The sequence below is a fragment of the Lontra canadensis genome, unplaced genomic scaffold, assembly GCF_010015895.1.
Source record: "Lontra canadensis isolate GAN:19392208 unplaced genomic scaffold, GSC_riverotter_1.0 scaffold110, whole genome shotgun sequence".
NCBI lineage: Eukaryota > Metazoa > Chordata > Mammalia > Carnivora > Mustelidae > Lontra > Lontra canadensis.
Window position 1 is genome coordinate 2,343,163 of NW_022631104.1, and position 26,514 is coordinate 2,369,676.

The 26,514-nt window shown below is 56.8% G+C and overlaps 3 protein-coding genes across 5 annotated transcripts; all 3 read left to right on the plus strand.

Annotated features, from left to right (window-relative positions):
- Window positions 1-6,872: 6,872 nt before the first annotated feature.
- On the plus strand, window positions 6,873-13,765 carry LOC116856487 (tumor necrosis factor ligand superfamily member 12). Of its 3 annotated transcripts, none has more exons than XM_032839903.1 (7): window positions 6,873-6,911; window positions 7,720-7,767; window positions 8,290-8,365; window positions 9,027-9,080; window positions 9,165-9,200; window positions 13,166-13,290; window positions 13,450-13,765. In XM_032839903.1, exons 1-7 carry the CDS (start codon window positions 6,888-6,890, stop codon window positions 13,699-13,701), a joined length of 615 nt encoding a protein of 204 aa, XP_032695794.1. In that variant the 5' UTR covers window positions 6,873-6,887; the 3' UTR covers window positions 13,702-13,765. The 3 variants fall into 3 exon arrangements, with proteins under 3 accessions (XP_032695794.1, XP_032695792.1, XP_032695793.1); XM_032839901.1 differs by lacking the exon at window positions 6,873-6,911 and adding an exon at window positions 7,304-7,559 and having other exon boundaries at window positions 7,717-7,767; XM_032839902.1 differs by lacking the exon at window positions 6,873-6,911 and adding an exon at window positions 7,304-7,559.
- Window positions 13,766-15,123: 1,358 nt separating this feature from the next.
- TNFSF13 (TNF superfamily member 13) lies at window positions 15,124-17,378 on the plus strand. The gene is made up of 6 exons (XM_032839900.1): window positions 15,124-15,634; window positions 16,017-16,095; window positions 16,222-16,269; window positions 16,415-16,533; window positions 16,759-16,897; window positions 17,117-17,378. The coding sequence occupies exons 1-6, from the start codon at window positions 15,377-15,379 to the stop codon at window positions 17,224-17,226; spliced, it is 753 nt and encodes a 250-aa protein (XP_032695791.1). The 5' UTR covers window positions 15,124-15,376; the 3' UTR covers window positions 17,227-17,378.
- Window positions 17,379-18,347: 969 nt separating this feature from the next.
- Window positions 18,348-26,431, plus strand: SENP3 (SUMO specific peptidase 3). Its single transcript, XM_032840096.1, has 11 exons — window positions 18,348-18,582; window positions 19,457-20,183; window positions 21,178-21,417; window positions 21,504-21,615; window positions 22,125-22,272; window positions 22,400-22,447; window positions 23,026-23,103; window positions 24,984-25,121; window positions 25,281-25,364; window positions 25,464-25,514; window positions 25,903-26,431. The coding sequence occupies exons 2-11, from the start codon at window positions 19,469-19,471 to the stop codon at window positions 26,011-26,013; spliced, it is 1,725 nt and encodes a 574-aa protein (XP_032695987.1). The 5' UTR covers window positions 18,348-18,582; window positions 19,457-19,468; the 3' UTR covers window positions 26,014-26,431.
- The last annotated feature ends 83 nt before the right edge of the window (window positions 26,432-26,514 follow it).

Sequence of the window (26,514 nt, forward strand, 5' to 3'; positions counted from 1 at the left end):
TCACCCCTTCCCATCCTGTCCCACCCTGCTCCACCCCTGCAGCCCAGAAGCAGGCCCTGGTAAGGGTTTCTGTTCCTATTTCTTGCAGAAGTTATTTCCAAAATCCTGGCTAAAATGCTCATTCTTCGATTTCCATCTATATTATCTGTAGTTAATATCGACTTTGCAACACAAAGCATGAGGCATTTAATCAGTTCCATACTCTTCCACTGGTCCCAATGATGAGTCTTTATATAAATATTTTTGTTTTTTGGGGGGGCACCTGGGTGGCTCAGTTGAAGAGTCTGCGTTTAGCTCAGGTCATGAAGCCAGGGTACTGGGATGGAGCCCCACGTCAGGCTCCCTGCTCAGTGGGGAGTCTGCTTCCCCCTCCCCCTCCGCCAGCTCCCTCTGCTTGTGCTTTCTGTCAAATAAATAACATCTTTAAAAAAACATGTATTTTGGGTTTTTTAATTTTTAATTTTATTTATTTTAAAAAAGATTTTATTTATTTATTCGACAGACAAAGATCACAAGTAGGCAGAGAGGCAGGCAGAGAGAGAGGAGGAAGCACGCTCCCTGCGGAGCGGAGATCCTGATGCAGGGCTCGATTCCAGGACTCTGGGATCATGAACAGAGCCGAAGGCAGAGGCCTTAACCCACTGAGGCACCCAGGCGCCCCCATGAATTAGAGCCACTGTTTCCTGAATATCTTGTTGCCTTTTTTTCTGGTGTACTCCCACATTTTGGGGAACACAGCCGCAGTTTCCTAGGCAAGGGTGGGGAGAGGCCAACTTGGCACGTCAGCACGTGCCGTTATTCTGTCCTTACACTTGACAGTCCTTTGGCTCCATACAGATGTGAGATAGAGCATCAGGGGTGCGTGAACACCGGGTTCTGGGGGTTCCCAGAACAGGTTCGGCCACTCACCGCTGACAAAATCCAAAGGCAGAGAGACGAGCAGTGGGGAAATAAGACTTGACTTCCATGAGCCGGACACCAGGAAGACAGGAAGACAGGGGACCCTGTCTCAAACACTGTCTCCCAAAGGCTCTGAAAGTACCTGCAGGGTTAGGTGAGGAAGAGGTAGGGCTGGGGTCGGAGGGTGCCGGCAGGCAGTGAAGGCCACAGTGAAGGTCAAGTCGATCACTATCACGGGGCCACTCATGGGTGGGGTCTGGTGGGCTCCCCGCAGCCCTTATCGCTGGATGGGTAATTTCAGTTCCTTCCTGGGGATGCTTTGGCCGCAAGGTCTTTTGCCGGGTGAAGAGTTGGGCTGGAAAGGAGAACACTATCAGCTGGAAAGTTCAAGGTCAACATGGAGGTGGATGAGGCCCTCGTTTGGAAACGGCAGGCATTTTTCTCTTCACTCTTCCAAGATTCAGTGTGGTTGGTGAAAAATCTAGTCATTTTGGTTCTTTTTTTTTTTTTTTTAAGATTTTTTATTTATTTATTTGACAGAGAGAGATCACAAGTAGGCAGAGAGGCAGGCAGAGAGAGAGGGGGAAGCAGGTTCCCCGCTGAGCAGAGAACCCGATGTGGGGTTCGATCCCAGGACCCTGAGATCATGACCTGAGGCGAAGGCAGAGGCTTAACCCACTGAGCCACCCAGGTGCCCCAAAGGGTGATTTTATTAAAGCACAGGGACAGGACCTGAGGGCAGAAAGTGCTGCTGCCCATTCACTATCTTGAGCCCACACAGTAGGACCTTCCAGAATTAAGACAAGCCTTTCAGTTCTGGAAATGATCTCTTATCTGTTTCTAAGATATTTTTCTTCCCTCCATTTTTTTCAAATTCATTTTCTGGAATTCGTCTCTTTTTTTTTTTTTTTTAAGATTTTATTTATTTATTTAATAGAGAGCACAAGCAGGGGGGAGAGGCAGAGGGAGAGGGAGAAGCAGGCTCCCCCCAAAACGGGGGAAACCCAATATGGGACTTGATCCTAGGAACCCTGGATCCTGACCTGAGCCGAAAGCAGATGCTTAACTGACTGAGTCACCCAGGTGCCCCTAGAGATTTCTCTTTTTTTTTTTTTTTTTTTTTATTTTTAGGATTTTATCTATCTATTTATTTATTTAAGTTTTAAGATTTTTAAAACATTTTTTAATTTTTAAGATTGTATTTATTTATTTTTTAAATATTTTATCTTTTTATTTGATAGAGCGAGAAAAGTAGGCAGAGCAGCAGGCAGAGGGAGAGGAGAAGCCGGCTCCCTGGGAGCCCAGTGTGGGGCTCGATTCCAGGACCCAGAGACTGGGACCCAAGCCGAAGGCAGACGCTTAACTGACTGATCCACCTAGGCGCTCCTTAAGATTTTATTTTTAAGTCCTCTCTGCACCCAAGGTAGAGCTCGAACTTAAAACTCCCAGATCAAGAGTCACACACTCCAGGGCTGAGCCACCCAGGTGCCAAAAAAACTTTTTTTTGTAACCACATTTTTAGCCACTGAGAAATGTCTTTTGTTTTCTGATTTCTGATCTAACACTCTTCTTGTGTTACGGATGTTTTGTCTTCTTGAATCTCTTTAAGTATGTTACGGGTTCCCTTTGCAGGCTGCATCGTAGGTACACTTCCGAGTCATCGCGGGTTTAATTCCAGGCCAGGGCAGTAAAGCAGGCATCGCCATGAAGCAAGTCAAATGAATCTTTGGGTTTCCTGGTGCACATAAAACTTATGTTTACAGCACCAAAGTCTGTTAAGTGATCAGTAGCTAGTGAGTAACAGCTTAGGCTGACTCCGTCCGTGGAGCATGTGACTCTTGGTCTCCAGGTTACGAGTTCGAGCCCCATACTGGATAAGGTGAGTACTCAAAAAAAAAAAAAAAAAAAAAGCTATAAAAAAAAAGAGAAAAGCTAACCATCATCTGAGCTTTCAGCAAGTCATAATCACTGATCATAGATGGCCACAATAAATGCAAATATAGTGAAAAAGTTTGAAATATTGTGAGAATTACCAGAATGTGACCTAGAGACATGAAGTGAGCAAACGCCTTTGGGAAAATGGTGCGAGCAGACTGGCTCCGTGCAGGGCTGCCGCACACCTTGAGTCTGTAAAAAACATAATATCTGCAAAGTACAAAGAAGCGAAATCCATGACTTATGCACGTGTCTCTGGCTCCTCCAGTGTCCATCTTGTTTGTTTGTCTGTGCATGCTCCTGGTTCTCGTAGGCGTGGAGGTCGTGGGTCACATTTCATAAAGAACGACCAAGCTGTCCTGCGTTTCCTCTGCTGATATGTAAGTTATATTATTTTTCCTCTAGGGTTTTCTCTGGTAGGAAATCCTGCCTAGGAATTCTTCGTGGATTAGGATAGGACACACATGCACTGGGGCGCCTGGGTGGCTCAGTGGGTTAAGCCTCTGCCTTTGGCTCAGGTCATGATCTCAGGGTCCTGGGATCGAGCCCCACATCAGGCTCTCTGCTCAGCGGGGAGTCTGCTTCCCCCTCCCCCTCTGCCAGCTCCCTCTGCTTGTGCTTTCTCTCTGTCAAATAAATAAATAAAATCTTAAAAAAAAGAGAGAGAGAGAGACACATTATTAAGAGCCTCCTTTGGGGTGGAGAGAGCTCCAAAAGCTAGAATAAAAAAACATTTATTCTGGATTACCAAGGCTTAACCTCCTCAGACAGTTGGTTCAATGTCTTCGGAGACAAGCCGCCCGCCATTCTGTCCGAGGGAGAGAAATGCCTTCCAGGTGAGGAGGGGAAGTGGGGTTGTCCGCGGATGCTGTTGGCCTGTCTTGCACACCTTCACACGTTTCCAGAATTTCACTCCCACCTCTCCCATTTTCCTTTGCCTGCTGATTGGGGAAATTGTCCCTCTTGGGGCAGCCTAAGCAGGAAGGCTCGACTGGCAAACCCCCACCGTCTTTGCACTTTTGCTTCTTTTTGTATTCTCTACCTTTCCATGAGGAGGGATTGGAGACAAAGGACCCAGAGTCAGAAAGCCTGTTTTACTTTCTAACTGTTGCACACACTCAGCATCCGGACAGATGGAGGCTGTGGTAAAGGCTCACTCATCAAACTCAGTGGAAATCCAGGAAATATTTACTGAATACCAGGGTTCTGTCCCAAAGACTGGGTTTGCTTGTTTTTTTTTTTTTTTTTTTTTTTTTTATACGGTTTTAGTAATCTCTGCACCCGACTCCGGGCCTTTAACCTGCAACCTCAAGATCAAGAGTCTCATGGTCCACTGACTGGGCCAGCCGGGCTCCCCTGCATCGTCCCTTTCTCACGGCATTTGTGTGCACCCTGATAACCCCGACCATAGCGAGGAAGCCCAGAATAACACGGAGACACTTGTATGAAAAGGCAAGTCACAAGCGCAAAGTACAAAGAAACTTAATCAGCGCTGTGATATTACACAGATCCCGAAACTGATCAGAATTCCCTCCAGGCTTTCCACCCAAGTATCTCGGGCTTCTCTCTTTTCTTCCTGTTACAAATGTCATCCACTAGAATCCCAAATGAAGTATTTATCCCGTTCAGTCATTCCAGAAATACTTAGAGTCCTTCCCCGTTTGCTAGACATTGCATTAGGCACTGAGGATGAACAGAAGAGAAGACATATGTGGTCCCTGTCCCCTTGGAGCCTTTAGCTCAATCACCCAACAGATGTTTATTAAACATCCATTATGATCAAGTCGCTACGGGGGACAACTGAAGCCACCGGCTGGGGACACTTACATCTCTGTTAACATGACTATACTTGTCTTTATTGGCATGACTAGTACTCGAAGAAATGCTCGCCCAGGAAGATGAATGTTGCCAATTAACTTTATTGCTTATTCCATCAACTTCCTGAAAGACCCATCAACTCTGATGGAAAACATCGGCTGACTGTCGGGCACCTAGCTAGCTCTGTCTGTAGGACTGTTGATCTCAGGTCGTGAGTTCAAGCCCCACTTTGGGTATAGAGCTCATTAAAAAAACAAAAACAGGGGAGCCTGGGTGTCTCAGTGGGTTAAAGCCTCTGCCTTCTGCTCAGGTCATGATCCCAAGGTCCTGGGATCGAGCCCCGCATCAGGCTCTCTGCTCAGCATGGAGCCTGCTTGCTTCCCTTCCTCTCTCTCTGCCTGCCTCTCTGCCTACTTGTGATCTCTGTCAAATAAATAAACAAAATCTTAAAAAACAAAAACAAACCCCAAACTCCACAATCAATCAGGGGTGCCTGGCTGGCTCAGTGGGTAGAGCATGCAACTCTTGACCTCTTGGTCATGACTTTGAACTTCATATTGGGCATAGGGATTACTTTTAAAAAATCAGCTTAAGGGGCGCCTGGGTGGCCCAGTGGGTTGGGCCTCTGCCTTCGGCTCAGGTCATGATCTCAGGGTCCTGGGATCGAGCCCCGCATCGGGCTCTCTGCTCAGCGGGGAGTCTGCTTCCCCTTCTCTCTCTGCCTGCCTCTCTGCCTACTTGTGATCTTTCTCTCTGTCAAGTAAATAAATAAAATCTTTAAAAAAAATCAGCTTAAAAAATTACTTAAAAAATCAGATTTTCAATAGAAATATCTACCAAGAGACAATTTACACCTTAAGACTGTTTGAGCCCCTCACTTTGCTCTGTAAATTCTCCCTGATTCCACTGTAACCCTTATCTGCCCTAATCAACCCCTGGTCTTACCCAGCTCGGGATGACCGGCTTTCACAACGTCTCAGTAAATTTCATGGGTTTGCCCACCATCTTCCTAAGAGGGTTTTCAGACCTTTGGGTCTGACAAAGTGCCAGGAACATAGTGAATAAAATCCTCACGAATTGACATTGTAGACACACACAATAAGCAGAAACCGGGAAATATGTCATTTTTCCTTTATAGTGTCCTTGGGGAGATGGTAGCCAGATGTGTCATTACAAATTGTGCCAGCTGGGGCACCTGGGTGGCTCAGTGGGTTAAGCCGCTGCCTTCAGCTCAGGTCATGATCTCAGGGTCCTGGGATCGAGTCCCGCATCGGGCTCTCTGCTCAGCAAGAAGCCTGCTTCCCTCTCTCTCTCTCTCTCTCTCTCTGCCTGACTCTCCGTCTACTTGTGATCTCTGTCTGTCAAATAAATAAATAAAATCTTTAAAAAAAAAAAAAAAACAAATTGTGCTAGCTGATGGGGCGCCTGGGTCGCTCAGTGGGTTAAGCCTCTGCCTTCGGCTCAGGTCATGATCCCAGCGTCCTGGGATCGAGCCCCACATCGGGCTCTCCGCTTGGCGGGGAGCCTGCTTCTCCTCTCTCTGCCTGCTGCTCTACTTGTGATCTCTCTCTCTCTCCCTCTCTGTGTCAAATAAATAAATAAAATCTTAAAAAAAAAAAAATTGTGCCAGCTGAGAAAGAGAGGGCACGAGAGGGGACAGAGGGGACGGTTCAGATCCTCATGAGAAAAGATGGTCTGGAAAACTGCCCGAAATGACTAAGTCGGGAAGAGGGTGGTCTGAGCGTGCCCAGTAAGGCACATAAAGGTGTTGAGACCCTCAGGCCAGGGGGCGGGGCGGGGGGGGGGGGGGTGGTCAGCGGATTCCAGAACACAAAGGAAACCAACCAGGCCAGACTGCGGGGAGAGGGCAGGAGCCTCTCCAGAAACTTCCTCAGCCACAACACCGGGGCTAATTACTACTCTCGCAACAGAGTGGTTTTGATAATTTTCACTGCAAATGTGCGGAAGTGAACGTTCCAGGCGAAATGCGTTCCTGAGGCTCTTACTGCTCACACAAGGGTTTTCATGGCAAAAGGGGTCCGGCTTTTGCAAGTCCACGCACCGGGCCCCCGGGGCCCGCCGCGCGGGCCGGAGCCCTCTGCAGCCCGCGGGCTTCCAGAGCGGCGGCGGGGACCCCGCTCACCGGGGGCGGCCCAGAGGCGAGCTCTCGCCGGCGCAGGTTTTCATCAACTCCCAACCGATCCGCCGAAGGAGCGAGCACATGACCCGCGTGAATGATGTCCTCAGGCTCTTTTCCAGTTCCGTGCGCGGAAGTACCGTCCTCGGGGCCCCGAGAAAACCCAAACGGCCTTCGGCCCGAACCCGACTGCCGGGTCATCCCGGGCCGGGGCCCGAGATCCACGGTCGGGCCGGGGGCGGGCCAGGCCCCGTCCGAGGCGCGGGGGTCCTGCCGCCTCTCCCTCCCCCGCCCCCGGGGCTGGGTGGAGTCCCCGCGCGCGGCGCCCCGGCTCCCGCCGCCCGGCCGGCCCTGCGCGCCCGGGGCCCCTCCCGCCAGCCCCGGCCCTGCGGGCCTCCTCCCGGGGTCGGCGCGGTGCGCGCGCTCAGCCGCCCGCGGCTCGGCGCCCCAGCCGCGCCCCGCTTCCCGCGCCTTCCCCGCCGGGGCGCGTCCGTCGCCCCTCCCCCTCGGTCGCCCGCCCCGCCCGCCGGCTCCCCGGCCCCCGCCCCCGCGGGTCCCGGGCCCCGGGGTGGGGGGGGCGCGGCGGGGGCAGGCACAGCCCCCCGCCCCCATGGCCGCCCGTCGGAGCCAGAGGCGGAGGGGGCGCCGGGGGGAGCCGGGCACCGCCCTGCTGGCGCCGCTCGCGCTGGGCCTGGGCCTGGCGCTGGCCTGCCTCGGCCTCCTGCTGGCCGCCGCCAGCCTGGGCAGCCGGGCACCGCCGCCCGCCCAGGTGAGGCCCCGCGGCGCAGCCCTCCCGCGGCCGGCCGGGAGCCGAGTCTGCTGTGCGGCGGACCGGGCCGGGTGGGCGGAGGGCACGGGGCCAGGAAGATGGGTGGAGGGTGCGATGTCAGGTGGAGAGGGACGGGGTGACGCTGCCTCCTTCCCAGCAGGAGCCTTCCCAGGGGGAGCTGGTGGCGGAGGAGGACCCGGACCCGCCGGTGAGTGGCCGTGGGTGCCGGGCGCGCGCGGCGGGGCGTGGGGAGTGTGCGCGAGCCCGGGGCGCGGGGTGTGCCCTCGCGGTGCCAGCTGCGTGTGTGCGGGGGTGTGCGCCGCCGTGCGGGCGTCGGGGACACGGGGAGAGGGGGAGGGTGCCGCCGCGTGAAAGGGGTTTGTGTCACCTGAGTCCGCAGTGTTTATTGGCTGGAGGCGAGGTGGGGGTATGGGATGGGGGGAGCCTGTCGCGGAGGAGGGATGCTGGCGATGCGTGCGGGGTGTGTGCCCACCGTGCACGCCGACGGGGTGTGGGCGCTGCAGGGTCTGTGCCGGGTCTGTGTGCTGGGGCGCTGGGGGCGCGGGGTGAAGGCTGGGGCCTGACCCCAGGACCCGGCCTCCCCAAGACTCCCGTGCCTGCCGCTGGCTGGTGGTGCCTCTCCCAACGGGGACCCCCCTGTCGGTCTCGGTTTAGTCTCTTGGTGGCCTCCGGCAAGACCCGGGTTCAGTCCTGCCCTTAATGCCCCTAGGAACTGAATCCCCAGACAGAGGAAAGCCAGGATCCCGGGCCTTTCCTGAAGAGGCTTGTTCGGCCTCGCAGAAGTGGTGAGCGCCCCTTTCTTCCACCTTCAGGAGTAATCCTAGTGGCCAGTGGCTTCTGCACTCACTGCTTTTGTTCACGCTAACATCCCCATGGAGTGGGCAGAGCCAACACCATCCTCCTTACTTACAGTGGGGATGGGGAAACTGAGGCACAGATGGGGTGTTGGTGGGGGCAGAGGTCAGAGTCTCGCAGCTGATCGGTTCTCTCTGAAGCCCCTCCCATCCCATGGACCGATTCTCACTTGACACCCTATGCTGGATATGAAGGAAGGGCTGGCCCAGGATTAGGAGGACCCCTAGGGTCCTGATGGAGACAAGGTGGGGGAGGCAGAGGCGGGGGCCCCAGGAAGCAAAGAGACTCGTGAATGGGATGACCAGGTGAACCTGTGTCCAGGTTTGCGTAGGGCTGTCCCAGCTCCTGACGGTTATCTCCCTGCGATTACTAATCGCAACCGTTTGCTCTCAGAAACTACCCAGTTTGGGTGATAAACAATGCAGTCGGTCTCCTTAAGGAGGGAGGTATGGCCTGAGGCTCTGAGGCCAGGAGTCTGGACAAGAATAAAGATGCCGGGGCTGTGAGAGCAAGACGGGGCTGGGGAGTGTCTCCGGAGCCCCCAGAGTCAGGGCGCGCTATATTCTGCATCTTTCTTCCCTTAATTCTTAGCACCTAAAGGCCGGAAAACACGGGGCCGCAGAGCAGTGGCCGCTCACTATGAAGGTGGGTGATGGGTGAGCCGTGCCCAGGGAGACGGGGCGGTAGAGGGACAGGGCGGGTCTAACAGCCCTTTCCTGTGCCTTTCAGTTCACCCACGACCGGGACAGGATGGCGCACAGGCCGGTGAGACCGCATTCCCACCCCTGAGCTCTCCCCTGACCCCCACCATCACTGGCCTCCTGGCAGAGCCGCCCCTCAGAAGCTTTTGCTTCCCACTGCCCTCCCTGCCTTTAGCCTGGGAGCCCCAGAAGCCAGTTCGAGAAAATCTGCAGGGCTCGCTTCTCTCAGCCCCCAGACCTGGTCTCTGTCTTGATCCAGGCAGGAGGACCTAGGGCTCCCCACACCCAGCCACCAGCCCTCATGCCTGTGCAAGAAGCCCATCTGATTCTTCCCTCTTCTTCCCAGACCCACGCCCCACCGTGGATTCTATGCGTCCTCACACTCTGACCATTTTTCTTAGAATGTTTCTGCTGTGCTCCTTTTCCATCCCTGCCCCACCTCCCATCTCAGCACCGTGACCTCAGAACCTCAAACCCGGTCTCTAGCCCCTTCCCCATCCCTTTGCTCTGTCCCCCACTATGTGGTCGAGCTAAGGTTCTTCAAACTCACTGTCCTTATTCTGTTGCTTCTTTGCCTGCCTGCATTCTCTCCGTGGTCTGTTCTCAGCCCCTTTTCCCAGCACACACTGTGCCCTCACCTGGAATGTCCTTCCGTGGGACAGGCCATGAGGCAAGACGGGAGGCTGGCTTGGTCTAGGGGGCTGGCAGCCGAGACAGAGCCAAGTAGATGGATTCGGCGTGTGGCTAGAAGGTCGGGCTCGCTTATGGGTTGGATGTGCAGGGGAAGGGAGGGAATCAAAAGCGACTTCTAGATTTTTAACTTGGGCATCCTTGGGCATAATGATGCCATTTATGGAGGGAAGAAATAGGTTGGGAGGTATGTGGATTAAGAATGGGAATTCAGATCTCCTACTGAAAGAGTGGAGAAGTGATAATAAATGAGTGAGCTCTGTGGACAGATGGCTGGACAGAGTCAGCTGGCTGAGGCTGGTTTGGGACCCACGGCCATCCGGATGCTGTTCAGACCTCCAGGGTCGGATGAGGCACTGGGGGGGAAGAGGGACCCCAAGAGTGAGGCCCTGGGGCTCCGAGACATCCTGGAGCAGAGCAGAAGAGGAGAACCCGGCAGAGACGGGAAGAAAGCCGGGGAGGACAGTGTCCTGTGATCTGTGAGATGATGTGGTCTCACCAGCGAGGGTGTGGCTGTCTGCGCCGCCGAACGCTGCTGACGGGTCACGTGATTTGACTGTGGGGGTTTGGTAACCTTAAAAGGCAGCTGGTGACCTTGGCCAAGCCTGTTTCAGTGGTGCAGTTAGGATAGAAGCCAGTGTGGTTGGGGTGAGGAGGAATGGGAAAAAGGAATTGGGAGACAGGGACAGTCCTTTCCAGAAGTTTCTCTGTGATGAGCGGAACAGTGGGCCGGTGGCTGGAGGGAGATGTGGATGGAGGAAAAATAGGGATCTTAGCTAACATTTACTGAATGTCGCATTCATCTAGACCTCCCAATAGTCCTAAAAGGATACTCTGAGCTCCATTTTAGAGATGCAAGTTACTTAACCTGCCCAAGGCCATGACCATACTCGGTGGGACCAGGATTTGAAGGTCCCTAGAATGTGCTTGCGTGAGGACCTGCCCGTGCTCGGCGCAGGGGTGGGTGGATGGGACCTGTATGGCAGTGTCCAGGAAGGGGGCAAAGGGTGAGTTCCAGAACAAAGGGAGAGACACAACACACGTCATCACGAGAGGGTCAGTGGAGAATGTGAGCACAGGTCCGTTTTGGGCTCTGATCAGGAGGAGGTGCGGGGGCCCTTGTCTGATGAATTCTGGATCCTTCAGAGAATGAGGAAGATGGGCAGAGTTGCGAGAAGGGGTACAAAGTCCCTGCGTCCATGAGTGCCAGAGCAGGGTCAGAGGGCAAGCACAGGAAGGCTGCCGGGCAGTAAAGAATGTGCGTTTGGGGTCTGTGGTTGTGACATGGAGGGACATGGTGGTCCCAGGCACACCATGCCCTTCAGCCTCCACGAGCCTTTCCTTCAGCTGCTTCCACAGTGGGGAGTGTCCTCCCTCCTCTCCCCCTGCTCTGCACGCCCCAGGCCAGCCCTCCTGCCCTCCAGATGAGTTGAGTAACCTGGACGTTCATTCCTCCGCTGCCTGAACACACATGTGCTGGGAACCTGCTGTTTTAAGGACGGGGCTCGGGGCCCGCAGGCAACACCACCCAGACCTTGTCTCAAACAGTGACCATCTGGGAGAGGAGACGAGCCTGTACATTTGGGAATTACAGTACGCTGTGACAAGGACGATAAGGAGAGCAGCCATAAGTGTGTAGTGGCCTAGAGGAAGAAAACTTTATGGTGGAGTCAGGGCCTCCTTCCCCAAGAAAGGGGGGGCCTCGAAGCACCTTGAAGGTGGACAAGGGCTCAAGGACCTTCCGGGTAGAGGGACCCACTGGTGCGGAAGCCCCAAGCTGGGGGAGAACAGGGCGAGCAGCTCCGCTTGGAGGCAAGAGCTTGCGGACAGCATGGGCCATGAGCTTGGAGAACAGGGAGCCAGGCCGCAGAGCGAGTCTGGAAGTCATTCTGAGGTCAAGGCCAGCAGAGGCAGGCTGCCGTCTGCGTTTTAGAAACCTCACTGTGCGGTCCTGTGTAGGAGCCAGCAAAAAGGCGCAGGGGGGAGTCCGCTGAGGAGGGAGGCTGAGAAGAATCCCGGCAGGAGTGGCCGTGGCTGGGCCCGGGGAGGGAGACGGGGTTCCCCCTGCCATGCAGGTGGCAGAACTTGTAGGAACTAGAAATTGGGGACTCAGATTGGTGGGGATGAGGAAGGGCTGGGGAAGGCAGCTGCCTAGGAGAGCGGTGGTGGATCCCGAAAAAAGCCAGAGGCGTGGGCCCCGTCGGCCGACTCCCTCTGGCCTCCCACCAGTGTTTGCGGGGCGCCCACTCGGAGGGGTCCCGGCACTGTGTGCCACGCCACAGTGGTGAATGAGACCGTGATCGGACCCCATACTTGGACCTGCGTATATAACCTGGATGATTGCCGGTGTCGGGGATGGGTGTGAAGGAAACAGGGTGGCCAGGGGAAGAGAGGAGAGGCAGGGCTGGGACTGGCCGCTTCGAAGTGGGGGGCCAGGGAAGGAAGGGCTGTCGGCGGGGTTGGGATCTCAGTATCTGCAGGGGTGGGGCGGGCAGGCCAAGCAAGGGCAGGAAGACAGCGGGAGTCCTGTGATAGACCAAGGGGGACCCGGGAAGCCACCTGAGCTCCTGGCCATTGTCTTGTTACTCGTCTTCTTGGCCATGACCTTAGCTCTAGGTTGTTTCATTTTTCGCTATGGTTTTATCAAGCTACGCTTTACGTACAGCTCACCCGCTTCGAGGGTGCCGTTTGGTGGTGTCTGGACTTTAGTTCACACAGCTGCAGACATCAGCACGACAAGACACCCTATGCCTGTTAGCCAGCACCCCTGTTTCTCCCAGCACCGCCCCCCCAGCTCGAAGCAACCACCAACCTACTTTGTCTCTAGGTATTCATCTGGAAATTTCCTAGGAATCTTACAACGTGTGGTTCTTTGGGGACTGGCATCTTTCACTTACCACAATGCCTTTGGTTTGCCCACCGGGTAGTGGTTTTCTTTTTATGGCTGCATAATATCCCAGCGTGGGGCTGTCCCACCGTTTCCTTGTCCGCGCATCGCTCAGCAGACATTTGGGTACCATTTTTTAATATTTAATGCTCGCAATCCCAGCCCCGTCTGATTCGAGGACAGTATGTGGACATTCTTAAAAGAGGAGGACAGCAGAGGCACAAAATATCAAAGCCCCTGGCACTTCTCCTTCCATCTGGCTCTTGTCCCTGGACAAGGTGGTGGGTGACACCTTGCTTCTCCCCGCCCTGGTCGCACTTGTTCGTGCACCACTGGCTCCCCGGCCTTGCACCAGCTCTGCATCTCCTGGGTAAAGGAGGGCCCCGAGTCTTTGGTCCTCACCGGGTGCCTGGGGAGCGTGAGGAAGTCCTGATCTCTGACCACCCCTGCAGGTGTGGATGGGACCGTGAGCGGCTGGGAGGAGGCCAGAATCAACAGCTCCAACCCGCTGCGCTATGACCGCCAGAGCGGGGAGTTCCTCGTGGTGCGGGCCGGGCTGTATTACCTGTACTGCCAGGTAAGCCCCACGCGCGGCTGCAGCCCGGCAGGGATCGGGGGCCAGAGGAGGTGGTGGGTCAGGGCCAGGGCCGACAGGCACCCCGGGTCGCCGGGGCTTGCAGGAAACTGAGCCTTGGCCAGCGGGGGCCTGGACTCTGCTGCCTATGCCCGCCGGCAGGTGCACTTCGACGAGGGGAAGGCGGTCTACTTGAAGCTGGACTTGCTGGTGGATGACGCGCTGGCCCTGCGCTGCCTGGAGGAGTTCTCGGCCACGGCCGCCAGTTCCCTGGGGCCCCAGCTCCGCCTCTGCCAGGTGTCTGGGCTGCTGCCCCTGCGGCCTGGGTCCTCTCTGCGGATCCGCACCCTCCCCTGGGCCCATCTCAAGGCCGCCCCCTTCCTCACCTACTTTGGACTCTTCCAGGTGCACTGAGGGGCCCTGGTGGGGCCCCCACCGTGGCTCTCAGTGCCCCCCTCCACCGTACTCCCCCCTCCGCTTCTCCCTCTCGGCCCCCCCCAACCTGCCCGCCCTCTGCAGGGCCGCTTGGACTTGCTCATTTCATTTCCACCCCACGTAGAAAATCCCCTCCTCTGACAGCCCCCCCCCACCTCACTAGCTCCTGAACCCTTGGTCATTCGACACCCCCATGTATCTCCTGACTCCCTGCCCTGGCCACAGCCGCCCCAGGACACTGTGTCTACTCTACTCTGGGTGAGGATGGGCCCCCAACCCCCCCCCAACTTCAGGCACTAATCGGCTGGACAGGAGGGAGCCGGGGGACTAGGCTGGGAGTTCCCAAAAGCGAGGGCTGAGAGCAAGACTAACTCCTTCCCTGATAATTCCCTGTGGATTTTTAAAAACAGATATTATTTTTATTATTATTGTGACAAAATGTGCATAAGTGGATATTAAAGACAATAAACCATGGTCTCTCTCTTCCTTGGGGCTTAGGGGGCGTTTCTCAGGGTAGCACAGGGCCCCCGGAAGGGAGTGCGGGCATCCCAGAATGGGGTGCGGGATGGCTGGCATGCTGGGGCAACATACAGGCTCAGGAGTGGGGACCCGCCTGCTTCTGACCCCTGAGGCATGAGCAGAGAGCAGAAAGGCAAAGTGCCAGGAAAAAAAATCAATGTCTGCCCAAGGTCCAGCAGAAGCTGCCTCATTTACCTAGGAGGCGGGCTTCCTCCTGTGGGTAATCCCTGGCCGGGAGGAGGGAGGAGCAGGGCCCTTCCTCTTGGCAGCCTCAGGACATTAAGCAGGTGCTGGCACAAGCCCTGGCTGGGATGTGGGGTGGGAGCAGGCCCGAAGGGGAGCTCAGGGTCAGGAAGCGGGACGCCGGGGCCCGGGAACATGTGAACCCGGGCCCCTGGGTCCAGGGAAGGAATCTGACAGTGGTAGGGTGCTTGGGGCTTTCTCCCTCTCTCTGACCAGGCCCCTTATGTAAGAGCTCTTCTCGGGAAACAGGAAGTTCTCCCTGCCAAGTTCAGCACAGGGAGTAGTGCCGGCCTCATTCCAACACACCCGGCCTGGCCTTAACCCCAGAACTCAGCCAGTTTCTTGCTTCCGCGACCCTGGTTCTCCTTCCCATCTACCCCCTCCCGCCCCTCCTTTTCCACTTCCAGTCATTCCCAGAGGTCTCCCCCGTGGCTGAGCTGGAGGGTCTTCACCCCCTCACCCCAGACCCCCAAGGCTGCCCAGCTTGCCTCTCCATCCCTGCTCTTGGCACCATGGCCTGGAGCCAGCCACCCTTCCCTCCCCCACTTCTGGGGCAGTCCCAGGGTTCCTGTGCTCAGCCGCTCCTTCTGGGTGTCACTGGCAGTCCTGTCCTTCCTAGAGATACTGGCACCAAGTTTTCCCGAGGCTGGAGGAGGGTGTGTGTGTGTGTCCGTCCGGAGGGGGCGTCTTGAGACACCACCGGCCCCACGGCGGGGTTCCAGGAGCGCCAACAGTGTCCCTTGCTGGCTCTCCTCCTCCTTTTTTTATTCTCAAGTTCCTTTTTATTTCTCCCTTGCGTAACACTCTTCTTCCCTTCTGTACCCCCACCCTCCCTACCACCTCCCGGCCACCCCACTCCCGAGGCTGCAGCCTCCGGCGGGGTCCCCGGCTCATGCCAGCCTCATCTCCTTCCTTGCTAGCCCCCAAAGGGCCCCCGGGAGACATGGGTGGCCCGGCCCGAGAGCCAGCACTCTCAGTTGCCCTGTGGTTGAGTTGGGGGGCAGCTCTGGGGGCCGTGGCTTGTGCTGTGGCTCTGCTGACCCAACAAACAGAGCTGCAAAGTCTAAGGAGAGAGGTGGCGCGGCTGCAGAGGGCCGGAGGGCCTTCCGAGAAGGAGGAGGGGCATACGTGGCTGAGCCTCCAGGAGCAGGTGAGTGAGGGGAGCGGGGGGATGGGGGGGGCGAGAAGAGGATGGGTGCCAGGGCCAGCTAGGGGCATCCTTGGTCTAGCCCCGCAGTCTGTAAAGTTTTGAGGAGGTGCAAGAAAGGGTCCCAAGTTTGGAGGTCAAGGAAGCAGCCATTCCAGGAAAGGAAATTGTTAAATATTAATACTTCTCCTGCCTACCAGATCCTGGAGGACAGCCAGCACCAAGACTCAGGTCGCTGGGGAAAAGTGCATGAGTGATGTGTGGCACTCCTGGGGCTTGGTTGGTTGTGGGGGGGGGCAGAGAGCGTGGCAGGGGTCGCTGGGAGGAAAAGCTGTCGCGGGACCCTTGCTTCTTAGCCTAACTCTGACCCTCTTTCCATGAGCAGAGCCCCAACGCCCTGGAAGCCTGGGAGAATGGGGAGAGATCCCGGAGGAAGAGAGCAGCGCTCACGCATAAGCAGAAGAGTGAGGAGGCCTCCGGGGTGGGGTGCGGCAGGGGGGGGGGGGATCAAGCCGCAGGGGGATCTGGAGCCAAGGCGAGAGGGGAAGGGACAGGTGGGCACCGCTTAGCTCTCCTCCTCCTCTCCCCAGAGAAGCACTCCGTTCTGCACCTGGTCCCCATCAACATCACCTCCAAGGGTGAGCACTAACTTTAAATAATGGCTCCGGGGGAGGGCCAAGGTCAGGGAGCTTTGGGGGCTGGCAGCCGGGCCCAAGAGAATTCAGAGGTGAAAAGTCTCTGAGAATGCCCAGAAGTCCTGATGGCCAAACTCCTCACCTCCAGAGGACTCCGACGTGACGGAGGTGATGTGGCAACCGGCCCTTAGGCGTGGGAGAGGTCTGGAGGCCCAAGGATATGTTGTGCGAGTCTGGGACGCTGGAGTTTATCTGCTGTACAGTCAGGTAATCCCACAGATACCCCAAGCCTTGTCTGGGGGCAGAGAGGTCTGTTCTCCCCGGGGGGTGGGGGGTGGATGCCCTGGTACTGAACGTTCCCAACGCCACTGTTCGTACCAAACTTCAGAGATCCTCCCTCCTTCCTTGGCTCCCTCGTCCGGGCTCCGGAGGCCTCCCAGCCCTGAGCCAGGCTTTCTCACTTCCTTTAGCTTCTCCTCCATTCCTGGTCAGGTCCTGTTCCATGATGTGACTTTCACCATGGGTCAGGTGGTGTCTCGGGAGGGCCAGGGAAGGCAGGAGACTCTCTTCCGATGTGTCCGAAGCATGCCCTCCAACCCGGATTGGGCCTACAACAGCTGCTACAGCGCAGGTGAAAGCCCCGTGGGCGGCGAGGGCGGGTGTGAGAAGAGCAGGGTGTCTCTGACCCTTGGGGAGGGGCGGGGACGGGCGGAAGCCGGGCGGGCAGGTGGTTCTGGGGGAGGGATGCAGGCCAGGAAGCAGGAGGAAGACCCAGCCGGAGGAGGGAGGGGAGGCGGGGGAGAATCTGCGGACCGCGCTCCATGAGTGTGAATCCTCTCCCGTGTCTCAGGTGTCTTCCATCTGCACCAAGGGGATGCTCTGAGTGTCACAATACCCCGGGGAAGGGCGAAGCTCAGCCTGTCTCCGCACGGAACCTTCCTGGGGCTTGTGAAACTATGATTACGATACGGACGGTGGTTTTGAGCTCGGAAGATGACTGTGGGCGCGAACTGGAGACAGCCGAGAGGGAAGAGGGGCAGCGGCCTCTTCTCGGTTTGACGGTCACCGATCTCCGCCCCCTCCTCTTCCCGTCCCCCCCCCCCCCCCCAGACTTTGATTCCGTGGCTATTAAAGAGGTGTGATACCGTGCTTTTGTCCGCCGTGCAGCCCCACACTCCCGCGGGCTGGGGGCCGTGCCGGGCTCGGGCGGCCTCCCGCGGGACCCGCTGGACCGCTTCCAGCACAGCATCCCCACCTAGCGGCCGCTCGGGAGAACCCGCCCGCGCCGGCACGGTCAGCGGAGCCTCCCTCCGCTCGCGGACTCGCGGTTCCCCGTGCCACACCCCCTCTGTGCCACCCGCGGCTTCCTCGCTCGGCCGAGAGCGTCGCCCCCACTTCTCTCCCCAGCAACGGGGCCCCCGGTTCCCAGCACTGTCTCGGGGGTGTATTTTGCGGCCGTCCGCAGGGGTACCCTTTGCGGCCACGTTACTGCTCGGGCGCCAGGTTCCGCCCTTCCTGCTCGCCTTCCGAGCTGGGACCGTGTCCGCGGAGCCTTGGGCAAACCATGCGCCCCACGCCGGCCCGCCTTCACTCCCCTGGGCTCTCCTTCCTGCTCCAGACCCGCTCAGACTTCAATAAAAGAGAATATACGGCTTCCACCCTCCTGGCGCCCCTGCCTAGCCCCGGGGTCTCCCCGCTCTCCCGGCTCGTTCCCCGGCGCGACCCCCGGGACCCAGGTTCCGCCGCCCCGGGGTTCGGAACCTGGGTCCCGGGGATCCCCAGGCGCCCCGCCGCGAAACAGGCAGCGGCGGTGGGGCCGGGGCTGGGGTTGGGCACGCAGGCGCAAACGTGAGAGAAGTGGGCTCGCCGCGCGCGTCCGAGAGCAGCGGACGTGCGCAGGCGCCGCGCCGCACGGGGCTCGAGGGCGGGGCCGGTCCCGTGGCGTCCACGCGCTCGGGTAGGCGGGACTAGGCGCGTGCTGGCCGCGCCGGCGCTGTTCGCCGGGTGTGACGCACAAATCGTGCGCCGCCAGCGCCGGTGGGCCTGGGGCTCGCGGGAGGGGAAGGAGGAGAAGGAGGAGTAGGAGGAGGGGGAGGCGGTGGAGGTGGAGGCTGAAGCAGAGCAGGAGGCGGCCGCGGCGGGGCGGGTCGGCGGCGCGGCGCGCGGCCCAGGAGCGTTGGAATCTTGAATTGAGAGGGCTGCGCCTGAAGACAGCAGGAGTGGCGGGGCCGCCGCCGTCGCCGAAGAGATGAGCCGGGAAGCTTGAGGCCGGAGACGCCCGCCCTCGGGCCCGTCCGCCCGGCTTCCCTGCTCCCGGTGAGGACGCCCCCTACCCTTCCCCCAGCTCTGCCGCGGCCTCTCCCAATTCGGGACCTCATTCCCACCTAACGGGGGCCCAGGAGGCCCTCGAAGGGTCTTCTTAAGGCCCTCGGGCGCCGAACTGTCCTGAGCCTGGAGGACCAAACCGGCGTGGGACGCATTCTGGCCCCCGGGAACGGAGCTGGAGAGGGGGCTGGGCCAGCCAGCTCACGCGGCTCAGTTCTGTCCCGGCGCCCTGATCGGGCCGCCTAAGCACCGATTGGGTTCTCTTTCAGTTTCCTTGAACATTCTTCCGTTTTCGTTAGATTTTACTCCGTGAGCCATAGCCCTGGGATCCCCATTCCCTCCTGAGACCTCCTGATTCGACCTGAGCATGCCCATCCCCTCCCCGCCCCAGTCCCCCATTCATTCCGAGGTGGTAGAGAACTCTGTTCCCACTCCAGACCACGGTTTCCTTGTGGAAGTTGTGTCCTCCTCGGTTGTCTCTGTGTCATCTCAGGGTTCTCGGGCTGAACCATGCCCCTCGTTAGGTGCTCAATTAGGATACTCTTGGTGGTCTTAAGTAGAGAAGCAGAGCCTGGAAATACTGGGTTTAAGCTGGAGATCTCAGAAATAAGCTTCCGGACGCTTGTTGCTTAGCCATAGTCTCCCTTGCTTCTGTCTGGCTGGGGGACGGATGATGACACGGACTCTAATGGGCCCCTTGTGGACCCTGTTAACCGAACAGATCAGCAGTCTGTAGGAGTTTCGCGGTTTTTTCCTCTCTCCTTAGATTGTTCGCATCTGATTCCAGTGATGGCGCGCTGAGGAAGAGGCAAGATCTTGGGGTTCAGGGTGTTTGGATCCTGACACTCTGACCATTGTTTTACAGGGCTACTGGAAGATGAAAGAGACTATACAAGGGACCGGGTCTTGGGGGCCTGAGCCTCCTGGACCTGACATAGCCCCCGCTTACTCAAGTCCCAGGCGGGAGCGTGTGCGTTGGCCCCCACCCCCTAAACCCCGACTCAAATCAGGTGGAGGGTTTGGGCCAGATCCTGGGTCAGGGACCACAGCGCCAGCCAGACGCCTCCCTGTCCCTCGGCCCTCTTTTGATGCCTCAGCTAGTGAAGAGGAGGAAGAAGAAGAGGAGGACGAGGATGAAGATGAGGAAGAGGAAGTGGCAGCTTGGAGGCTGCCCCCCAGATGGGGTCAGCTGGGAGCTTCCCAGCGGCCTCGCCCTCCCCGCCCTACTCATCGAAAAACCTGCTCCCAGCGCCGCCGCCGAGCCATGAGAGCCTTCCGGATGCTGCTGTACTCGAAAAGCACCTCGCTGACATTCCACTGGAAGTTTTGGCGGCGCCACCGGGGCCGGCGGCGGAGCCTCGCACACCCCAAGAACCATCTTTCACCCCAGGAAGGGGGTGCGACACCGCAGGTGCCATCCCCCTGCTGTCGTTTTGACTCCCCACGGGGGCCACCTCCACCCCGGCTGGGTCTGCTAGGTGCTCTCATGGCTGAGGATGGGGTGAGAGGGTCTCCACCGATGTCCTCTGGGCCCCCAGTGGAGGAAGATGGATTACGGTGGACTCCAAAGTCTCCTCTGGACCCTGACTCTGGTAAGGTGGGAGTGGGTAGAGGGAGGGGCTGGGGAGGATCCGGAGCCTCTTGCGGTGGCGACACCTGGGCCTAAAGCTAGTGGGACTGCAGAGTGAGAGCGCTCCAGAAGAGCTGTGAAATGTCTTAAGCTCCACTTTGAGTAGGAACTAAGTCTGGGCAGATAGTCAAGTCTGGGATACAGCGTCCCGGAGTGGGTGTTCCGTGTAGGGATGAGAAAGGGAGGACGTGCGGTTCAGTAAAGTCAAGACAGCCTTACACGCTTGAAATCCCTCTTCATTTGCCCTTTCAGAATAAAGGGGCATGTCCATTTGCGAAGGGTGCCACTCTCCCGGTGGTGGCGTGGGATTTTTCTGAGTAGTGGACCGTGCCACCTGTAGTGGGGGTCACTCTCACTCAGAATGTTTCTTTTTTTTTTTTTTTTTTAAAGATTTTATTTATTTATTTGACAGACAGAGATCACAAGTAGGCAGAGAGGCAGGCAGAGAGAGAGAGAGGGAGAAGCAGGCTTCCTGCTGAGCAGAGAGCCCGATGCGGGGCTCGATCACAGGACCCTGGGATCATGACCTGAGCCGAAGGCAGAGGTTTTAACCCACTGAGCCACCCAGGCGCCCCACTCAGAATGTTTCTTTCGGGGACGGGACTCAACCAAACAATTTCCGGCTGTGTTTTTACGAATCGCTGGAGTATTTATCCAACGTGTGCAGGGCATCCTACTAGGCACCAGGTCCATAGTGGCGGTAAATATCTCCGAAGTTTAGATCTCTCTGAATCGTAGTCATCTTGCTTCTACCCTGCGAGTAGTACGTCCTCTTTTCTGTTCCTTTACAGCCTCAGACGTGCTCCTTTCACGCTTGAGATTCCATTCCTTAGAGTTTGTATCTGTTGGTCCCGTTTTAGTTCATCTTTGTCTTACGGCCTGGGTGCATCATTTGACCTTACCCCATTGTTCTTTGATCCAAGCGGCCTTCTCATCCCGTTTCCCCTGTCCTGCAGGCCTCCTCTCCTGTACTCTTCCCAATGGCTTTGGGGGACCCCCCGGGCCAGAAGGGGAGCGGGGTCTGGCACCCCCTGATGCCAGCATCCTCATCAGCAATGTGTGCAGCATTGGGGACCATGTGGCCCAGGAGCTGTTTCAGGGCTCAGATCTGGGCGCTGCAGAAGAGGCAGATCGGCCCGGGGAGAAAGCCGGCCAGCACAGCCCCCTGCGGGAGGAGCATGTGACCTGCGTGCAAAGTAAGGGACCCTAGAGGGCCCAGTCTCTTTCTCCCAGCCAGCTCCTAAATCGGAGGCCTCACCCTCTCCTCTTTCCCTCTGCTCAGGCATCTTGGATGAATTCCTTCAAACTTACGGCAGCCTCATCCCCCTCAGCACGGACGAGGTAGTAGAGAAATTAGAGGACATTTTCCAGCAGGAGTTCTCTACACCTTCCAGGTGAGGCAGAAAAGCGGTGCTCTCAGAAGAGGGCTGGGACCTGAGGGTAGGAGAGAATGCTGCCGCCTTTTCTCCCATAGGGATGTGCTTGGGGAGGAGGAGGAACGTAGGACTGAAGGGGGGCAGTCTGAGGGCAGAGTGCCAAGCCCCTGTAAACTGACTGCTTTGGGGCAGGTCTTTACCTGAGGCCCCGAAATACTGCGTATACCTGATAGTCCTGTGCCTCTTTCTGCAGACTGGGCCTTTAGCAGGTCGTCAAAAGGACAAAGGACCTAAGAAAAGGTTTAGTTTTTGTTTGTTTGAAGTAGGCTCCGTGATCAATGTGGAACCCCGTGCGGGGCTTGAACTTAGGACCCCGAGAACAAGGTCAAGAGTCAGACACTCAACCGGCCGGGCCACACAGGCGCCCCAGAAGGGATTAGTGTAGGTTGTTGCTCTGGGCAGTAGAAGGGACTTCCGTTTGCCCCAGCGCCCTGTCTCTTGTGTGACTCCACTCTCGGCCGCCTCAGGAAGGGCCTGGTGCTGCAGCTGATCCAGTCATACCAGCGGATGCCAGGCAATGCCATGGTGAGGGGCTTCCGGGTGGCCTACAAGCGGCACGTGCTGACCATGGATGACCTGGGCACCTTATATGGACAGAACTGGCTCAACGACCAGGTGAGGAGCCGTGGGGACACGGGCCCCAAAGGGGATTTAGGGAGCAGGGTGTTTGGGGCCCTCTGGGGGGAGCCCTATACCCATGCTGCACCCTGCATGGCACGCTACCTCCCGTCTTCTTCCCCAGGTGATGAACATGTATGGAGACCTGGTCATGGACACAGTCCCGGAGAAGGTAGGCCTTGCCTGCCCCAGTAGAACGGCTGCGACTTTAAGCAGCCTTTTCAGTCCCTTTTACTGCTTTACCCGTGAAGACAATCTTTGTTTTTGGGGAGAGGTGGTAGAAGGCAGTGTGTTAAATTCAATTCTGTAATTTTTTTTTTTTTTTTAGATTTATTTGAGAGAGAGAGAGAGGGAGGGGTGGTGGGGGAGGGGAAGAGAGTCTCAAGGGGAATCCGTGCTGCGCATGGAGCCCAGCCAGGGGGTCGCTCTCTTGACTCCCGAGGTCACGCCTGAGCTGAGACCAAGAGTTGGAAGCCTGAGCAACTGCGCCATCGAAGCGCCCCTCAAATCTTTAACCTTGATCCTGAGCTTGCCTATTCTTCTCCCCAGCGGGAGGTGGTTTTTCCTTGGGGCTAAACGCTAAGATAAGGCTGAAAAGGACTCGGTTTTTGACGCCCAGTGGATGGGAGTGGAGGTGGTTGAAACTGGCCCTTGGAGCCTTAATGAAATGGAGCCGTGCGGGCAAAGGAGACTGGGCAGGAGGGCCTGAGCTCTTCCAGCTCCAGCCGCTCTCTTGTATCCCTGGCACAGGTGCATTTCTTCAACAGTTTCTTCTACGATAAGCTCCGTACCAAGGGTTACGATGGAGTGAAAAGGTGGACCAAAAACGTGAGTTACCAGTTCACACCCACATGTGTAAAGCCTTGACTAGAGAGGAATAGGGTTCTGTTTTCTAGAACCCCTTCCTCAAGCCTGTTCACTCAGTCTTTCGAATACAAACAGTCTTGTCGGGGGGGGGGGGGTACTGATGAAGGCACAAGGATTCAGTATTAAATAAGGACAATTTCTTGCCTTTATGGAGTAAGAGTAAATAAGCAAGTAAAACTTCAGCTGGTGCTGGGTGCTGTGATTAACATACAGGGGTAACGCAGTAGCACAGGAGGTGGGTCCTTTAGATCGGGAGGTCTGGGAAGGCCTCTCTGCTGAGACTTAGGTGATGAGGGGGAACGCTGTGTGCAGAGCTGGGGAAAAGCGGTCCAGGCAGAGGGAGCAGCAAGTACATGGGATGAGGGCGAGAAGGAGCATTGGAGGCACTGGGGGTGTCCTGTGTGGTTGGCGCATAGTGAGTGGAGGGAATAGGGGAAGACATTTGGTCAGAGTTGATCGCATAAGGATGGGGAAGCGGATCTTACTTTATGTGCCTCGAGAAGCCACTGAAAAATTTTAAGGAGGCCGGGAAATCCCTCATGTTTTGAACTCCCATTTCGTGAAGATCGAAAGCAGGCAAGAGGAGAAGCGGACAGACTAGGAGGGGAGTACGGAAGTCCAGATGGGACACGTGGGCCAGAGGGCCAAGGGCAGAGGTGGAAGTAGCTTTCTCTAGGACAGGTTTTGCAGTTAGAGCTGATAGTACTTTCTGACAGTTGGGCATGGGAATGAAGAAAAGCTAGGAATCGGGGAGGCCCGGGTTGGTAGTAGAAGTTACGGGAGAGAAGAATAGGAGGGAGCGCGTTTGGTGAGGGGGGGAGAAAAAGAGTTCCTTTCTCCCCTCCAGTTAGTTTCCCTGCCCTGTGGTTCAAAGGCTGGGAAATCTCTACAGGGAGGTGGTAGTACCCACTGGCTCTAGCATTCTTTAGTCCCCAGGTTCGGGGGCTTACAACTCTGTGAGCTGGCAGCCTGCTTCTCCCAGTAGAGATGGGGTGATGCCCAGTGTGAAGAACTTGGCCTTCTGCATTCTTGTGCTCGAATCCCACCTGGGTCCTTTTTCCTGTGACCTTCAGCAAGTTGCCTTTCTCTGCCGAGGTGCATTTACCTCGTTGTTTGGTTGATTGTTAACAACCCCTGTGGAGGATTGTGTGTTAACGGGCTGACTCTCCGCTGGGAAGCGTGCAGCTGTTAGTGTATTGTGGGTGTTAACTGATTGAACCCTCATGACACACAGAGGAGGTAGGTGCCGTTATTTTTAGCCTCTTACGCATTAGAGAACAGAGGTATAGAGATTTACTACGTAGCTTGCCCATGGTCACAAGCTAGTGAATGGAGGAGCTGGGTGTAAGCCCTGGTGTCTGGCTCCAGAATCCTGAGCCTGGGTTCATAGCTGCCCAGCCCTGGTACCTTTAAAGATTTTATTTGAGAGAGAGATCACAAGTAGGCAGAGAGGCAGGCATAGAGGAGGAAGCAGGCTCCCCACCCAGTGGAGAGCCGATGCAGGGCTCGATCCCAGGACCCTGAGATCACAACCTGAGCCAAAGGCAGAGGCTTCATCCACTGAACCACCCAGGTGCCCCAACCCTGCTACCTTTAACGTGTGGAAAGTACCTGGCCGTCCTGGGCTCTCTGGTGTGTTTACTGATAGGACCTCCTTCGACCTGCCTTCTTCCTCCCGCCAGAGTCCACATACACTGAGCCCTGCCTTAGAGTGGAGGCGCCGGGCCTTGTGCTCGGCGACTTGGCTGCTTGCCTGCGCCTCCACTCCTCTCTAGAATGCTCATGGCAACAGGCAGGACTCCCGTGCTGTCTGACCTGACCTCCGGTACTGCCCCCTTTAGGTGGACATCTTCAATAAGGAGCTCCTGCTAATCCCCATCCACCTGGAAGTGCACTGGTCCCTCATCTCTGTTGACGTGAGACGGCGCACCATCACGTATTTCGACTCGCAGCGCACCCTAAACCGCCGCTGCCCTAAGGTTTGAGAGGAAAGGGGGACAGATGGGAAGAATGTGGGGAGGAGATCCAGTGGCAAGGCATTCCGGGCAGAAGGGCAGGCTTGGGGCCTGGGACTGCCATACCCTAGGTTCAGTTGGGAAACGTAGGGCATCACTTCCTCCTTTTTTCTGTCTCTGCAGCATATTGCCAAGTACCTACAGGCAGAGGCAGTGAAGAAAGACCGGCTGGATTTCCACCAGGGCTGGAAAGGTTATTTCAAAATGGTAAGTGTCTGGGGGGCGCATGGTACGGGGTCGTGAGAGAGGTGTGATAGGAAACAGAGTTGAAGCCACATGCCTAGGAGCCTTCTTTTTATTCTCTAGAATGTGGCCAGGCAGAATAATGACAGTGACTGCGGTGCCTTTGTGTTACAGGTAAGTAGGCAGCAGCTGGGCTGACAGTTGGGAAAGGAGGTGGGGAGGCCCTCTGGCCCCCGCGATCTGGCTCTCAGGCACTTAAGGAGCAGGGACTAACCTTGTGTGTTAGAATGCAGAGATGCAGACATCGTTGGTGTTCTCGTAGTTTCCCCATCCCATGTTGGGACTGGGTCTCTTGGTCCTTGCTCTCTGGCTCTCATGTAGTTGTCTCCCAGCTTCCAGTGCTCGAACAGGCTTAGAGTCAGGCTTCTCTTGTCTGTGAAACGTGGAAGTTCTTGGATAGGCCCATCGAGCTGGATCTGGCTCCAGGAAGCACAGAGCCCAGGTCCTGGCTTGGGGGGCTGCCCAGCGGGCGGTTCTCACGGCCTGCTTTGTTAACACCCAGTACTGCAAGCACCTGGCCCTGTCTCAGCCATTCAGCTTCACCCAGCAGGACATGCCCAAACTTCGCCGGCAGATCTACAAGGAGCTGTGTCACTGCAAACTCACTGTGTGAGCCTCATTATCCCAGGCCTCAAGCCCATTGGTCAATGGGCATGGGGACGTGGGGGACCCTTCCTTCCCGAGAAACTCCAGTTCCTCTCTTGCCTCTCCCCCTCCCAGTTCCCTATGGTTTTTCATATTTAAATGTTTTAATTGATTTCTGTATTTTTTTTCTTTGAGAGAATACTTGTTATTTCTGATGTTCGGGGGCGGCCATGGAACAGCCTCTTCTCCCTCTGCTAGGGAGGAGTTTGGCCTTGTGGCCTGGGTGGGGCGGTCATCCCCCTTCCGTGTGCAGGGGCGGGGGCAGGAAAATCTGTGCTGGGGTGGTGGGCGGGCAAAGGGAGTATGCCTGCCAGATCTTCAAACTTTGTTTTATACGTATATATAAACGCCACGGTCCTGCTCTGCTCAATAAAGGATCCTTTGGAGATGCGTCGTGCTGGTCTTCCTTCTGGCAGGCTCTGTTAGCCACCGCTCGTGGGTGCTGAGAGCCCGCGGGCCTGCCTTCCGT